Raw genomic sequence first — 17,976 nt, 5'->3', positions numbered from 1 at the left:
GCTGCAGTACGGAGGCTCAGTAGTTGAGGGTTCCGGGCTCTGGAGAACAGGCTCAATAGTTGTGGCCCACGGGCTTAGTTACTTTGAAGCACGTGGAATCTTCCCAGATTAGGGATCAAACCTGTGTCTGCTGCATTGGTAGGTGGATTCTTCACCACAGTGCCAATTCATAGTACAATGATATTCAGTTCAGTCGCTCAGTCATGTCTGACTCTGCAGCCCCATGAATCACAGCACGCCAGGCCTCCCTGTCCATCACCAACTCCTGGAGTTCACTCAAACTCATGTCCATCGAGTTGGTGATGCCATCCAGCCATCTCATCCTCTGTTGTCCCCTTCTCCTCCTGCTCCCAATCCCTCCCAGCATCAGAGTCTTTTCCAGTGAGTCAGCTCTTCACATGAGATGGCCAAAGTATTGGAGTTTCAGCTTTAGCATCATTCCTTCCAAAGAACACCCAGGACTGATCTCCTTTAGAATGGACTGGTTGGATCTCCTTGCAGTCCAAGAGACTCTCAAGAGTCTTCTCCAACACCACATTTCAGAAGCATCAATTCTTTGGCGCTCAGCTTTCTTCACAGTCCAACTCTCACATCCATACATGACCACAGGAAAAACCATAGCCTTGACTAGACGGACCTTTGTTTGCAAGGTAATGTCTCTGCTTTTGAATATGCTATCTAGGTTGGTCATAACTTTCCTTCCAAGGAGTAAGCATCTTTTCATTTCATGGCTGCAGTCACCATCTGCAGTGATTTTTGGAGCCCCCCAAAATAAAGTCTGACACTGTTTCCACCGTTTCCCCATATATTTCCCATGAAGTGATGGAACCAGATGCCGTGATCTCAGTTTTCTGAATGTTGAGCTTTAAGCCAACTTTTTCATTCTCCTCTTTCACTTTCAACAAGAGGCTTTTTAGTTCCTCTTCACTTTCTGCCATAAGGGTGGTGTCATCTGCATATCTGAGGTTATTGATATTTCTCCCGACAATCTTGATTCCAGCTTGTGCTTCTTCCAGCCCAGCGTTTCTCATGATGTACTCTGCATGTAAATTAAATAAGCAGGGTGACAATATACAGCCTTGACGTACTCCTTTTCCTATTTGGAACCAGTCTGTTGTTCCATGTCCAGTTCTAACTGTTGCTTCCTGACCTGCACAATGATATTAATGATATTCTAATATAAGAAATTAACGTTGGCAGAATGTTACCATATTTCATGGTACAATGATATTAGCATTGTAACAATATAAGAAATTAACAAAACATTTTAACTAAACTGAAGACCCTGCTTGGTTTCCCTTGTCTTCCACCAGTGTCCTTTTCTTGTTCCAGGGTCCCGTTCAGGTCCTGCCTTTGTTGAGTTGTTGCTTTGTGCTTGTCTCCAGCAGTCTGTGAGTTTCCCAGTCTTCCCTTGTTTTGATCATGACCTTGACAACTCTGAAGAGTATTGATTGCTGTTTTGCCAACTATCCCTCAGTTCAGTGTTTTGCACAATTGGGCTGCAGTTCCACAAACCGCAGAAGGGATGTGCCCCTTTGAGTGTACTATTTCATGGGTTTATGATGTCAGCATGGCTTACCAATGGGGACTGTGGCCTTGATCCCTGTGTTAAGGTGATTTCCACCCATTTCCTCTCTTACATCTTATGTCTCCCTTATCGTTTCTCCCTATAGTTAGCAGATAGCTTGGGGAGGTACTTTGAGACTGCACAAATCCTGTTACTCTTCACACTTCTGCACGCTGATTTTGGCATCATCCATGTATCTAGTCTGCGACACTTCTGTGGAGTTTGCCTAATGTTGACTTTCTCTTTTTCTCTTTCCTTCTGCATTTATTCCTTGGAATTCTGTTGCAAGAGAGAGCTGACACTTCTCTTCCATCTATACATTTTATTGAGTATTTACATAAGTGTGTATTCATGGATATTTGCTTTATTCCATGGGTTACAACCCAGCATGATGTGCTCAGTCATGTCCAGCTCTTTGCAGCGCCAGGGACTATAGCCTGCCAGGCTCCTAGTCCATAGAATTTTCCAGGCAAGAATACTGGTGTGGAATGCCAATTCCTACTCCAGGGAATCTTCCCAACCCAGGGATCAAAACTTCGTCTCTTGAGTCTGTTGCCTCTCCTGCATTGGCAGGCGGGTTCTTACCACTGTGCCACTTGGGAAGCCTCTATAATCCAGCACCATCACTATTTGTTTTGTTGTTTAAACTGTTCTTGTTTGGGCCATTAGAAGCTCTTTTGTGTTCTTACACACGCACACACACACACACACACACATATTAGCATTTCCTTGATGGTTCTGCAAGATCTTGTATTTTCTTCTTCTCTGGCCCTGGATTTGACCACTTCTCCAAGCAGCTCTGATTCCTTTTACTGAAGAATTATTTAGAATACAAGATTTGGGCATCAGGGGTGTTCATTACTGCTGGGGCCTCATTGCTTCTAGACCCTTTTAGTGAACAGACCTAGGACAAGATATGTGTGGATGGCACATATTCATCTAACACATCTCTCTGCCTCTATCTTCAAAATCATGACCATGTTGACACTCCTTTTCATACTGTTGGAGAAAGGAATGGCAAACCATTCCAAGTATCCTGGCTTAAAACTCAACATTCAAAAAACTAAGATCATGGCATCTTGTCCCATCACTTCATGGCAAATAGATGAGGGAAAAATGGAAACAGTGACAGATTTTATTTTTCTTGGGCTACAAAATCACTGCAGATGATGACTGCAGCCATGAAATTAAAAGACACTAGCTCCTTGGAAGGAAAGCTATGACAGATCTAGACGGTGTGTTAAAAAGCAGAGATATCACCTTGCTGACAAAGGTCCATCTAGTCAAAGCTATGGATTTTCCAGTAGTCATGTATGCATATGAGAGTTGGACCATAAAGAAGGCTAAGCACCAAAGAATTGATGCTTTCAAATGGTGTTGCTGGAAGAGACCCTTGAAAGTCCTTTGGATGGCAAGGGAATCAAACCAGTCAATCCTAAAGAAAATCAACCCTGAATATTCATTGGAAGAACTGATGCTGAAGCTCCAATACTTTGGCCACCTGATGCCAAGAGCCAGCTCATTGGAAAAGACCTTGATCCTGGGAAGGACTGAAGGCAGGAGGAGAAAGGGGCAACAGAGGATGAGATGGTTGGTTGGCATCACCGACTTAATGGACACGAGTGTGAGCAAACTCTGGGAAATGATGAAGGACAGGGAAGCCGGGCGTGCTGCAGTTCATGGCGTCACAAGAGGTCGGACATGACTGAGCCACTGAACAACAAATGCTGATAACCCAGATTCCAGGCCAATGGCACAGAGTTCATTTTCATCTTCCCCTTTCCTTATCTCTAACTTCCTCCTCCAAGAGCGAGACATCTGGGACTCACTGTCTGTGACATACTTATGTGGTCAACTCCAGCGTACACATAACGTGCTTTCTGCATTGCTGACCTGTGCCCCCGTGAGAATCACATTTCCTGGCTAGATTCTCGCATTTATGTGCAGCCAGGATCCTGTTTGCCACAGTTTCTCCGGTTCAATCTGTTTCCTGCCCCTTCTGGCAGTTGTGTTCTTTACTTGCGCAGTTACGTTTGTGTTCTATCTGGGGCTCCTCCCACATCCAGATTTTTCACAACTCCATCTTTAGCCAGTGATTTGGGATGCCACTCTCGTCACTGACTCTTTCCATACATGTTGGGGTCTATTCTGCATGCCCGGTGTTAGCCCCACTGGTCATCTGTGTGTTTGTGTGCTGGTACCACACGCTTGGAATCATTGAGGTTCTGTATGTGCATGCATGCTGTCACTTCAGCGGTTTCTGACTCTTTGTGACCCTATGGACTGTAACCCTCCAGCCTCCTCTGTCCATGGGATTATTCAGGCAAGAATACTGGAGTGGGTTTCCATTTCCTACTCCAGGGGATCTTCCCGACCCGGGGATCAAACCCACATCTCTTCCATCTCCCGCATTGCAGGCAGATTGTTTATCTCTGTGCCACCTGCAAAGCCCACAGAGGTTCTGTAGTGTGTCTTAATGTCTGGGAGAGCTAGTGGCTTGTGTTTCTTTCTCAGTTGTTCTCCTGGCAGTTGCTGCCTGTTGCTTTTCCTTGTAGATGTAAAGTCTTTCTTTGGTCTGAGTGGGGTTGAGTCTAGAACGATGCTACCTGCCCATGGACAGAGTGCAGAGATGCAGGGATTTTGCTGCACACAGGCTGGGCTCTCTGAAACTCCAGGATCAATCAGAAAGGGAAGGGGAACTTTGGGGTCCTCATTTTAACTGAATCACATATTTTCTTTGTGAGCCTGCCTCTTGACATTAACTTTCCTAGCAGACTATCTACAGGGTTTTCATTCAGAAGGTGCCATGGGTAAGAGGGTGTAGATGGCACCTCCTGATGGGCAGGGGCAGGAGGTGACATCCAGGCTGCTTAAGTCTACGTGGTCTCTTCAGGCTGATGTAGAAGGTACATTGTTTCACACGCAGTCCCAGCAGCTGTGGGGCTTCCCAAGTGGTGCAGTGATAAAGAATCTGCCTGCAATGCAGGAGACACAAGAGGCATGGGTTCTAGCCCTGGGTGGGGAAGATCCCCTGGAGGAGGAACTGCAACCCACTCCAGTATTCTTGCCTGGAGAATCCCATGGACAGAGGAGTCTGGTGGGCTCTAGTCCATGGGGTCACAAAGAGCTGGTGGTGGTCCAGCAGCTGCAAGGGGTCAGTCTCCTGCCTAGTACTGCACTCTGTGCTGGGGCTGCTCTTTCAGTAGGAGGCCTGGCACACAGGGCGATGTCATCCCCAAGCCACTGGCCAGCAGGTCGCACCAAAACAAGCTCTAGCCATGGAGAACATCCGTAGAGCAGCCCCGAGCCATGACTTCATCGCTCTTGAGAAGTAGATTTAATTCTCCCCTGATGGTTTGTAGAGGTGAGATTGATGTCGCTAAGACAAGATGAGGTTAGAAGAACGTCCGTGACAATGTTCTGTGCCTGTAGGTGTGCGCTGCATCACTGGGGATTCTTAAGAAACAGCCCTGGGCTGACTTCATTCTTGCTCATCCCCACTGCACTTGCCAGGAGAGCTTTGCTGCCATTTGTACCATTTCTATCCCCCACCCTTAATCTTGCCTTGCAGTTGGAACCAGCTCATCACAGCCGGGAGTCTCAGAAATAGATGAGATGTGGTGGGGAGCTGCGGGGCTGAGTCTGGTTTTAAATCCATGATCATTTGATAATGATGGGCTTTCTGGAGCATGTCAGGAAGAGAGTTGAAGGAGAGTTTGTTCTAGGGTCGTATTGTTGGCGTACGTGTCCAGCAGCACAAGAGAATTTTTTAAAAAATATACATAAATTTATTTATTTTAATTGGAGGTTAATTACTTTACAATATTAAATTGGTTTTGCCATACAGCAACATGAATCCGCCACAGGTATACACGTGTTCTCCATCCTGAACCCCAATCCCTCTTCCCTCCCTGTACTATCCCTCTGGGTCGTCCCAGTGCACCAGCCCCAGGCATCCAGTATCATGCATCGAACCTGGACTGGCAATTCATTTCATATATGATATTATACATGTTTCAGTGCCATTCTCCCAAAACATCCCACGCTCTCCCTCTCCCACAGAGTCCAAAAAACCGAGACCTGGTTGGTAATCCAAGTCCTGATGTATTCTTTCATAAAGCATTAGTCTTATTGCCTTGTGTTTATAATAATTGATTTGCATGTCTTGCATTGAAGATTTTAATTGCAAAAAACAAAATTTAATGCAGAATTTTCATGAAAGATTTTAATTGCAAGAACTTGTCACCTGCCAGAGTGACAAGCCGTGGAGGACATTTCTGGGAGGGTATGAGAGGATGTGGAGAGCTGAAGGTGGAGTTAAACCAGGAGACCATGGAGGGCAGGAGCCTGGCAGCTCTGGGGGTCCTCAAAGCAGGGACTCAGGAACCTGATCCTTGAGCAGTACTGCCGGCTGGCTCATTTCCAGGCAAAGAATCCTAAATTCCATGGAGAAGCACCTGTCTGCTCCCCACGGGTTCCTGCCCACCTGCCACTTGGGCAGTGGGAGACAAGAAGAGGGTAACCTAAGGAGAGTGCCCGCACCCCCGTGGGGCAGGGCGAGGTGATTCTCTGAAACTAGGGAGAGAGCTTTCCTAGAGAAAGGGGAGAACACAGCCCATGTACCTGCTGTGCCCCGCCTGCAGGCCAGCCGCGCACCCACCCTCCTGGGAGCCTGGGCTTCTCCGCTCTCACTGTGAACCTGAGCTCTCAAAAGCCCCTCTGCCGTCTTCATTGCCACATTTTTTATTTTGTCCCGGAGTTTCTTACTGATATTTGTCTTGGGCTGCTCTTCAGAAGCACCTATTGAACTAAATGAAGTCATATCACATCTTCTTAGAGCTGCAGAGCTTTGTAGCAAGTACATCATCTCCTTTAGAAAGTAGATCCCCCCGGCCCCCACCCTCCCAGGGCACCGTCTCCTCACTCTGCTCTTCTGTTCCAGGGCCCACTGCTCCTCTGCTTCCAGGAGGACCTGCTGCAGCCACCCCTGGAGCTGACCGTGCAGCAAGTCTCCAGCATGGCCCGATCGGCCCAGGAGAAGGTGAGCCAGGTGCTGTTACCTGCTGGAGGCCTTTCCTCACCCAGGAAGCCAATTTTAAACTGGGATGTATAACTGGGTTACTTTGCTATACACCAGAGATTGACACATTATAATCAACTATACTTCAATTTTTTTTTTTTTTTTACTGGGGTGGGGGAATTTATTCTTCGAATTATTGAAAATGCCAGACATCTTACACCAAAAAAATAAATAAAATATGGCCCATCATTGATGAATGGATAAATAAAATATGGCATTCCCACATGATGGAGTATTATTTGGCCTCATGAAGGAATGCGATTCTGACACGTGCTCCCACGTGGATGAGCCTTGAAGACATTCCACTAAGCGAAAGGAGCCAGACATGACACATATTACGAGATTCCAGTCACATGAAATATTCAGAATAGATAAATCAGTGGAGACAGAAAGTAGACAAGTGGTGTCCAGGGCCTGGGAGTGGGCTGTGAACAGTCACTGCTGATGGGGCTGGGATTTTAGGGGGTGACGAAACGTTCTAAACGTGGTGCTGGGGATGCTCGTACAAAAATGTGAAATATATCTAACATATATTTAATATATTTAAAAGCCATTTGATGGTATAGTTTAAATGATCAGATTATTTGTAAATTTATATATATATCAGTTCAGTTCAGTCGTTCAGTCGTGTCCGACTCTTTGTGACCCCATGTACTGCTGCAGCACACCAGGCCTCCGTGTTCATCACCAGCTCCCGGAGTCCACCCAGCCCCATGTCCATTGAGTCAGTGATGCCATCCAGCCATCTCATCCTCTGTCGTCCCCTTCTCCTCCTGCCTTCAATCTTTCCCAGCATCAAGGTCTTTTCAAATGAGTCAGCTCTTTGCATCAGGTGGCCAAAGTATTGGAGTTTCAGCTTCAACATCAATCCTTCCAATGAACACCCAGGACTGATCTATAAATTTTATTAAATTATAACCATACATTTTATAATTTATAAAATGTTGTTTAGTTGCTAAGTCATTTCCGACTCTTTGTGACCCCAAGGACTGGAACCCGCCAGGCTCCCCTGTCCAGCGGATTTCCCAGGCAAGAATACTGGAGTGGGTTGCCATTTCCTTCTCCAGTGGATCTTTCTGACCCGGGGATGGAACTCATGTTTCCTGTATTGGCAGGCGGGTTCCTTACCACTGGGCCACCAGGGAAGCTCTAGATTTGTATGAGTACAGTTATAAATAATATGTGAATAATTCTGTGGCATAATATATAGATTTTAGCCATTTAGCTATTACACAGAGTTTATTTTATAGTTGCTAACAGTTTACAGGCTGAAATTACTTGTTACACTGGTCAACTATCATAAAAAATGGGAAAAATTTTTTGTAATAAAAAGTCTCTGCGAAGTGCTGAGAGACTCTTAAGTATAAGCTTCCCCTTGTTCTTGATTTTTTATTGTCAAGTTAAATGCATACCATTTAGCAGACTGTGAGGAGGAGATATCTGGGTGGTCCCCGGGCCCAGAAGGAGTTCCCACCCAGCCGCTGGAACCCCGTCCTTGTGTATCCTCGCCCACCCCCACCCTGGGTCAGCTAGAACATCATTTGTGCATTTCAAATGTTTATTGTTTTATGTGTACATTTTCACAACAAGCTTTCTCTTTACAAGAACATGGCAGTTTGGATGTTCACCCAGGTTGGTTTTGGGGGCTGTAGTTCATTAGCTGGAACTGCAGTTCACGACTCTGGGTGGACACAGGCAGCTTTGCCCACCTTCTGCAGATGGACATTGAGACGGTTTTCTCTTTTTCACAAGTGCAGCAAGGCTGCCGTGAACTGTCTCCTGAGTCCTCAGACTCAAGCCTGGGAGTATCTCTGGGGCAGGTGTGAGGTTCCTGGGTTGTAGGTTCACACAGTCAGCTCCAGAATTGGTCACCCAGGCACTGACCCAGCGTCCCTTGCCCTGGCAATGCAGAAGGGCTGTCTCTCCCCATGCCCTGGTGGATCCTGGAGCCTTAGAGCTCCATAACCCCTGCAGCAAGCATGGGAAATCCCTGGGAGATGCTGGGAGGAAACTGGTGGCAACAAGGCAGGATGGCACCAGCACAGCCCTGAGAGCCGGAAGGGGCCCTGTGAGCAGGTGGTGCGGTGCCCAGGTTTCAGAAGCCAGGGGTCTGGGGGCAGCTTGCTGTAGGCCTGACCTACCCGAGTTCCCTGCTGGGAATGTGCCCCTGTGCATTGATGGAGTGCCCTATTATTGACAAATAAGCCTCAAGCCCTTTGTGGTGGACAGTTTCTATTTCCTGATTTCTGACGCTGTCAGTATTAAAAGAACAGAGCTCAGAGACTGACCTGGAGGTGCTGAGGAGGGAGCAGGGATTAGAAATGAGCATAGACCATTTTTAAAGGTCTTGATATATAGATAGTACCAGAAACACAGCATTTGGAAAGTGGATGGTTAAACAGTGTTTGTTTTAAGACCATGGCAGAAATATTGCACACCCATCAAAAAGCTGAGAACAATGTATAGAAGTCCACAGGCTTTTTTTTTTTTTAAAGCCTGTCATTAACGCTTTTTTAAACATTCAGTTAATTAATTTTTTATCTTGGTTGTGTTGGGTCTCTGTTGCTGCCCCCGGGCTTTCTGTAGCTGGGGCAAGCGAGAGGCTGCTCTTGGTTGCGGTGTGTGGGCTTCTCACTGTGGTGGCTTCTGCTGTTGCAGATCACAGGCTCTCGGTGCCCGGGCTTCAGTAGTTGCAGCCCCTGGGCTCAGTAGTTGTGATACTTGGGCTTAGTTGCTCCCCAGCATGTGGGATCTTCTCAAACCAGGGATCAAACAGGTGTCCCTTGTGTTGCAAGGTGGATTCTTAACCATCGGACTGCCAGGGAAGCCCTGCATCAAGTTTTTTAAGTCTGCCCTCTTCCTCCTTGCTCTCAGCTCTCCTTCCTTTGCTCCCTGCAGATGGGACCATGGGCAGAGCTGTCCGCACTCTGTGCTAGGAAGCTTTTCACCCAGTAAACTACTAGAAAGTGCACACGATTTTGTTTTCTTTTACAAGTTTCTTCATAGTTCTTGTCTCCTATGTTTTCTTGGCCAGAGAGGACCTGAGCGCCTGCCAGTGCCTTTGTGCGGGCATCAGGGCCCTCCTCTTGGGCAGGAGCCCAGCCCCCTGAGCAATGCAGGAAAGTGGGTTGAGTGTCGTGGTCCCAGGGAACCAGCTCAGGCACCCTGTGGGGATCCACCTGGCCCGTGGGAAGTGGGGAGCAGGATACCCCCAGGTGCTTGGATCCTGTACACAACCTCTTCCTCTCTTGGACGTGCATCTTGACTGATCACAGCCCATTTCAGGGTACCCACTTGCAAAGCAATCGAGGCTGACTAGTCAATTTCTCTTGTAACGTGTCCCCATGGGAGGTTACCAAATATCCACAAGTTAAATGAAGGACAGACATCGTCCCAGGAGCTGATGACAGTGCCTTCCTTCTTTCAGGGTCTGAGCCGCCCGCAGGGTCTCCAAACGTAGATCGAATCCTGTACCAGCATTGTCACATGCTCCCTCTGTGCAGTGTAATTCCTGAGAAGGGGAATCCACAGCAGAACCTCAGGATACAAACAGATCGTGTCCAGGGAATACAGACGGGAGATTCTAGGATATCCACCACCCCTCCCCCACCCTGCCCTTTCTCTGCTCCCCTCAGAGCGTCAGGGCCCATGTTTCTCATCCTCCTGTCTCAGCCCTGACAAGGGACGTGTGGATGGCGTTTGAGGTAACGAAGAGGAGGAATCTGCCTGGACAAGGGGGCTGGTATATAGTCACGTCTTGGATCAAGACTTGAATGGGGCTTGGGTCAGATGAGAATGGGGCTCTGGTCTCCCTTTGTGGGTATCTTCCTGACTTGGGTTTGAACTTGAGTCTCCCTGCAGGACCCCCCCAGAACAGAACTGGGCCTCCCCCCGCCCTCCAAGTGCTCTGTGCTCCAACTTTCTCCTGCAGCCCCTGAAGACCCCTGTGTGCCAAAGTAACCACAGTTGCAAAAATCTGTTCATCAGCAAGCCCCCTGCCCTAGTCCTGCACAGAGAGTGAGGTCTTGCATAGATCAGAGTGTCAGAGTCGTCTTGCAGGACCCATGGGAGCTACGCATTCCGCACCCTGCAGCCAGGGCTGAAAGGGGACCTCTCAGTGGTTTGCTTATGACTCTTGACACCAAATGTGTGCACTTGTTCTGTCACCCAGCAAGCAGTCCTCCAGTCCTCCGAACACCAGCTGGGTGTTCTACAATTCAGTTCAATTCTGGCACTAACTGAAGTGCAGACACCTCAGATCAAGGGCTCCGTCCCACGAGACTGCTCCCTATTTCAGATGCCAACCGTAGGTCTGGGCTTCCTGTACCCACCATCTGGCTATAAAGTTGAAGGTTCCCACAACCCCTCCTCATGCTAGAACAGCTCACAGAACTTGGGAAAGCAGTTTCCTTACTATTGTTGTTGTTTACTTGCTCAGTCGTGTCTGACTTGTTGTGACCTCATGGTAGCTCTTAGGCTTCTCTGTCCATGGGATTTCCCAGGCAAGAATACTGGAGTGTGTAGCCATCCAAGGGATCTTCCCCACACAAGGATTAAACCTGGGTCTCCTGGACTGCAGGAGGATTCTTTACCACAGAGCCACCTGGAAAGCCCTTCCTTACTATTGAAAGTGAAATTGAAGTTGTGTCTGACTCTTTGTGACCCCGTGGACTATAGCCTACAAGGCTTCTCAGTCCATGGGATTTTCCAGGCAGGAGTACTGGAGTGGGTTGCCATTTCCTTCTCCAGGGGATCTTCCCAACCCAGGGATCGAACCCGGGTCTCCCGCGTTGTAGGCAGACGCTTTACCCTCTGAGCCATTACCAGTGTCTTATAAAGAACACAGCTCAGGGACCGCCAAATGGCAGAGGTGTCTGGAGCAGGGAAGGGAGACAGGACAGGAACTTCCGTGGCCTCTAATGTGCCACCCTTCCAGGACCAGATGCTCTCTGAACCCCATTGTTAAAGGGTTTTATGGAGGTTCCATTACAGAGGACGTCTGATTAAACCACAGGCCATGGGTCTGTGGTCCCATCTCCAGTCCCTGTCCATTCCCCTGGGCTCCAGGTGGCAAAGCTTCTCCCCTCTCATCACGCCTTGATTGTGCGGACCTCCTGCCTACCTCCTGTTGTTATCTAGGTCCCCAGCCACCAGTCATCTCCTTAGCATCTAAAAGACATTCTTATCACTCTGGAGATTCCAAGGGTTTTAGAAGCTGTATGCCATGAGCTGAGGACACCACCAAATATTTATCCCAAGAGACAAACCTACCAGGGGCTGGGGCATTTCTCTAAGGGAGTGCTCATGGGACAGGGCATCTGCGTTCCTTTGGAAGGGCATCTTTTCAGGTGGCGACTGGAAGCACCCCTGTCTGCAGCACTCGTGGAGCAAGGCATCACCCTTTAACTTCTCTGCAGGGCTCTCTGTGTCCTCCCTTCCAGTCCCAACACGCCCCCAGCACATTTCTCTCTCCCCAAGTGTAATTACACTCTTACACAAGAGCAACAAGTTTCAGCTGCATTCTCTTTGCTCATGTCCTGGAAGAGCTTTGCTCCAGAATATTTGACCCAGAAGATGGAGACTTAATTTCCATTTTGCAGGTAGCCTGAGAGCAGCTCCTCGTCCTCAGGTGGCAGCAGCGGCCCCTCCTGGTGCACCTGTGGAGGCATGAGGTCTACACGGGCAGCATTTGAGCTCCCTGAACATGATCCGGGGTTAGGCAGATTGTGCGGGACAGGCACTTGCTGCAAAGGCCACATATTTCCTTAGCAAGTGTGGTGAGTGTCCCTGTAAACGGGATTCGTATGTTGAAGGCTCGCCAGGGAAAGCAACAACCATTGGTCCTGAGGGACTGCAGTGCTGTTTACCTTGGTAGGTGGCCCTACCCCGTAAAAAATGTGAATTAGCTTTGTTGTCTGTGTCATTTGTAAATAAATAGAGGCTTCTAATGGTGCATCGATCAGCTGCAGGTTAAAGTTTTAAATAAACAATCCACCCAGACTGGAGTAAGATCTAGAAGTCAGAGAGATCCAGGCTGGCTGCGAGCTTGTCTTGGGTACTTCCTTCTCCCTCTGAGCCCTGGGCTGTGTCTGTAAAGGTGAACCCCTGCCTGGCCCCGGCCTGTGCATTACCTGCAGGGACCTGCTCCTGATGTCGTTGGGCTATACAGATTCTGTCTGTTCTCCTTAGCACCCGCAGCTCTCCTCCACCCAAGGAAGCATCGTGACCTTTGTATAGAGGGGGAAGCCAGGCAGAGAGAGGCTGGTAAGGGAACTAAGAACCACTGAATAAGCAGAGACTGTAATTGAACCCGAGTCAGCCTCCAGAAACAGGCTTTGACTGTGATGCCCCATAAATGGAGCTGTTAACGATTATTCTTTCCTTTCTTATTATTATCATTTTATGTTTATCATTTCACTTAAGCTCCCACCCTCCCCAGGAAAGAGGGAAGATGGAAAAAGGGGAACTGAAAGGCACTAACCAACCTTTGCTTCCATGAAACCATAGCAACAAACAGATTGAGGCATTTGCTTGGAATTTCCCCCAGAATCTTATTCCATGTGATATGTCGGGGAACCCCACATCCCTCCCTGGGTATGAATTGTGTATTCTGAGCACATGGACTTTTTCGATCTAAAGGCTGTCTGTTATACATTTATACACTAAAATACACTGAAAGATTCCGGGGTCTCCTCTGCTCTCTCCAAACCTTGGTGAACCCCGTGCTTTGCAAGTGTATTGTTCAGTCACTAAGTCACGTCCGACTTTGCAACCCCATGGACTGCAGCACGCCAGTCCTCCCTGTCCCTCGCCATCTCCCAGAGTTTGCCCAAGTTCATGTCCATCCAACCATCTTATCCTCTGTCACCCCCTTCTCCTTTGCCAGGGTAGTGGAACACAAAGTTGTAGTTGCAAATAGGAAATTTGGTTGACTTTTCTTTTTTCTGGATGAGTGACTATTTATTTACTTTTGGTTGTGCTGGGTCTTCATTGCCGTGCAGGGACTTTTATCTAGTTGTAGCGAGCGGGGACTACTCTCTAGTCCTGATGCAACAGCTGCTTGTCACAGCGGCTTCTCTTGTTGCAGAGCAGAGGCTGTAGACACATGGGCTTCTGTAGTTGCAGCCCCTGGGCTCTAAAGCACAGGCTCAATAGTTCCGCACGGGCTTAGTTGCCCTGCAGCGTGTAGGATCTTCTCCACCCAGGAATGGAACTGGTGTCTCCTGCATTGACAGACAGATTCTTTACCACTGAGCCAGCATGGAACTGGTGGACTTTTTTTTTTTTTTTTGGTTTTGCATGACTTGAAATTCCAGGTACCCTATTAGCCTGGTATTTATGCTAAAGTTCTAACAACTTGTGAAACTGTTTTGAAGCAGGGTCTTTCCAAAGGCAGGTGAGAGATTCCTCCCTGGGGGCCCCACCCTTTGAGGCCGGATGGGAGCAGAGCCTCTGGGAGAGTCACCTGTTTGTTTGAAGGGAGGCAGATGGAATCTGGGCTGAGTCAACCCTCAGGTACTTTGCCTGGTGTAGACTGCTGAAAGGACCCTCGGGCAAGCTGGGGGTTTGTTCGTTAGCTGGAACACGAGGCAGTGGCTAATGATGAAGCTATGACTGAGCAGAACACTAGAACACTAACAGCCAGCCTGGAAAAGACCCAGCTCTCTCCTGCCCTCATTTGAAAGGCAGTGTCTTATATGTCTTTTAATACATAGAGACCGTGGAGGAGAACGCATTCTCAGGTTTTTAAGCCAAGGAAAGCCACATTAAGCTGCATTATGTAGTAACAATACCTCCTGGTAGTGTTCTTGTTCAGTCACTCAGTCGTATTTGACTCTTTGCGACCCCAAACTCATGTCCATTGAGTCGATGATGCCATCCAACCATCTCATCCTCTGTCACCCTCTTCTCTTCTTGCCTTCAATCTTTCCCAGCATCGGGGTCTTTCCCAGTGAGTTGACTCTTTGCATCAGGTGGCCAAAGTATTGGAGCTTCAGCATCAGTCCTTCCAGTGAATATTCAGTGTTGACTTCCTTTAGGATTGACTGGTTTGATCTCCTTGCCATCCAAGGAACTCCCAAGAGTCTTCTCCAGCACCACAGTCTCAAAGCCTCATTGTTCATTTTAAAGAATCCAAACAAGAGAAGGGATGGAGAGTATGGGTGGGGGTGGGGTGTCGGAGCCCGTGTGGTCCAAGGCACACCCCTCGAGGGGATGAAATAGAGCATCCACCCAGCATTCTTTGGGGCTGGCTGCCATCTTGTTTCCAGCGTTTTCCACCTCAGTCCACTGCGGGGAAGTGAAGTGAAGTGAAGTGAAATTCTCTTAGTTGTGTCCGACTCTTTGCGACCTCATGGACAATACAGTCCTGGACATTGTCCAGGCCAGAATACTGGAGTGGGTAGCCAGTATTCCCTTCTCCAAGGGGATCTTCTCAACCCAGGGATTGAACCTGAGTCTCCTGCATTGCAGGCGGATTCTTTACCAGCTGAGCCACAAGGGAAGCCCCTAGCCCACTGGGATACAGCGTATAAAAATATATCTTCAACCATGTGTTGTGAACAAGCAGGCAATAGGGTTAGCTTTATAGATGTTTTGAGAATTTTCAGCCAATGACACTTTACTTTTTAAAATGAGTTTCTGTTCCAGAGTAGAAGTAATATTTTATATCAAACTCGTGCCATCTCAGTGGCTCAGTGGTAAAGACTCTGCTTGCGATACCGGAGACAAAGGAGATGATTGTTCGACCCTGGGGTTGGGAAGAGCCCTTGGAGGAGGGCATGGCAACCCACTCCAGTATTCTTGCCTGAAGAATCCCATCCTACAGTCCATAGGATCACAAAGGAGTCGGACACAGCTTATCGACTGAGCACACACACGTGCATGCCATCTTACAGAATAATTATCTGACCAAGGCTGGATGCAGAGCTGGGGCAGAGACCTGGCTGGGAATTCTGAATAATTAGTGAAAGGTCATTTCTTCCATCTTATTTTGAAGTTCTCTCTTCATGATGTCATGTAGTGTGATTAAAGCAAAAACTGTTCAGTGACATAAACCTTTTAGGTCCTTTTTATCAGCTGTGTTTCTAGTTCTTTTGAAGACAAAAGTAATGAAATTTCTTCCAGTTCTCTGGAGTGTTCTCAGAGAAGGAGGAGCTGGAGCACTTGTTGTTGTTCAGTCCCTCAGTCGTGTCTGACTCTCTTGAGACCCCATGGACTGCAGCATGTCAGGCTTCCCTGTCCTTCACCGTCTCCCGAACTTTGCTGGGAGACTCATATCCATTGAGTCGATGATGCTATCTAACCATCTCATCCTCTACTGCCCTCTTCTCCTTTTGCCTTCAATATTTCCGAGCATCAACGTCTTTTCCAATGAGTTGGCTCTTCACATCAGGCCAAATTATTGGAGCTTCAGCTTTAGCATCATCAGTCCTTCCAATGAATATTCAGGCTTGATTTCCTTTCAGATTGACTGGTTTGATCTCCTTGCAGTCCAAGGGACTCTCAAGAGTCTTCTCCAGTACCACAATTTGAAAGCATCAGTTCTTCATCCTTCACCCTTCTTTATGGTCCTGCAGATCAAACCCATGTTTCCTGCATCTCCTGCATTGGTAGGCAGATTCTTTATCACCGATTCAATCCCTGGGTCGGGAAGATCCCCTGTAGGAGGGCATGGCAACCCACTCCAGTATCCTTGCCTGGAGAATCCCATGGACAGAGGAGCCTGGCAGGCTACAGTCCACAGGGTCGCAAAAGAGTTGGACGTGACTGAGCGACTAAACAACAACAGAGAATCGGACGTGAGTAAAGTAACTTAGCACACGTGCACCTGGGAAGCCCAAGTCATATCAAACGGCTCAGTGTAATTGGGATGCTCTGAGGACCTAATGTATAGACTCCAGAAGGGAGCCTCATGAACAGGTCTGTGTTTGCGGTAGGGAGACTCTAGGGTCAAGATCGGGGTCTCTACCTGTTTGTCCGTATTTAATAGACATCAACCTTGATCACTCTGGCCCTGGGTGGAAGGGTCTGTTTGACCTTGCATCGGGTGATCCTGCCTTCTGCCATTACAAGAGGGGACCCCTTGGTTACAGGGACAGCCTGGCCACTATTTGCCTGGGTTGAGATCATTTAATCTCCATTGTGTATAAAACACCATAATGCCCTGAAAGAAGATTACTTATATTTAAAATCTCTTTTCCATTTTGTTCTGGTCCATTTGACAAATGGGACTTTTACTCTCAGGGTGGAGGAGCAGAGGCTGGCCCTGGTCATTATCCCTCCCCACTGGACCTGTAGGAACGGTGGAGGCATTTTGTTTGCCCGTCTTGAAACTGATCAGATAGTTGTTTTAATTAGGTTTCTCAGGTGAACACGGAAGAGAGGCCGAGAAACGGTTGGTCCATATGACAGGTGTTACTGAGAGCATTGCCATAGGGCTGGGAAGACCTTCCAGGGACCTCTGCAAAAGGTGTCCCAGTTTTAATGATTGCACCTAGTTTCCAGATGTGATGTGAATGGTAATTGTGACCTTTGAGGCTTGCATTCTAGAAGTTTTAAAGTCTTAAAATCTATGCTGGATTATTGGTTTAATTGCTTTTAACCAGGTGCTTCAGCTATCCATGTATCAGAAACGAAGCAGTGGGGTAGCTTTTTAAAAAAATTTTTTCATTCTTTTTTAAAATTAATTAATGGATTTATTTTTGACTGCACTGCAGCACGCAGGCTTTCTCTGGTTGTGGTTTGCAGCTTCTCATAACAGTGGCTCCTCTTGTTGCAGAGCGTGGGCTCAGAAGCTGTGGTGCACAAGCTTAGTTGCCCTGAGCCATCTGGAATCTTCCCTGACCAGGGGTGGAACCCATGTCCCCTGCATTGACAGGCAGATTCTTTTCTTTTCTTATAGTTACTTTTAACTTTGTATAGGTGTATAGTCAATTAACAAACAATATTGTGATAGTCTCAGGTAAACAGCGAAGGGACTCAGCCATATATATATATGTATATATATATTCTCCATTTTCCCCCAAATTCACCCCCATCTAGGCTGCCCCCTCGGCTTCTTAACCACTGGATCAGCAGAGGAGTCCAGCTTTTTGTAGAACTGAATACAAACAGAAACCAAACTCTTCCTTGAGTTAGGGTGCTAATGAATCTGTCAAGGTTCTCAGTGACGTTCTAATTAGCTTCATATAGAAAGTTCCATAGAAATAACAGAAGTCAACCAATCACTGACTGTTTTTTTTTTTTTTTTTTCCTTTACTTTAAGGAGTAAAACGACCTCAGCTCTTAAGACAAAGGACAGAATTTTCTATCATGTCACTTGTGTGTG

At 47.6% G+C, this 17,976-nt stretch overlaps 1 protein-coding gene across 1 annotated transcript in view; it reads left to right on the top strand.

Annotated features, from left to right (window-relative positions):
* Positions 1-17,976, top strand: part of C2CD2 (C2 calcium dependent domain containing 2) — a 60,034-nt gene that overhangs the window by 6,399 nt on the left and 35,659 nt on the right. Inside the window, exon 2 of the mRNA XM_052643256.1 lies at positions 6,510-6,608. Within this exon, the coding sequence (XP_052499216.1) occupies positions 6,510-6,608 (99 nt within the window). The remainder of the gene's footprint in view (positions 1-6,509; positions 6,609-17,976) is intronic.

The sequence above is a fragment of the Budorcas taxicolor genome, chromosome 1 (genome assembly GCF_023091745.1).
Source record: "Budorcas taxicolor isolate Tak-1 chromosome 1, Takin1.1, whole genome shotgun sequence".
In the NCBI taxonomy this organism is placed as follows: domain Eukaryota; kingdom Metazoa; phylum Chordata; class Mammalia; order Artiodactyla; family Bovidae; genus Budorcas; species Budorcas taxicolor.
The sequence above is the reverse complement of the archived record's forward strand: the minus strand, read 5'-3'. Positions and strand labels throughout refer to the sequence as shown.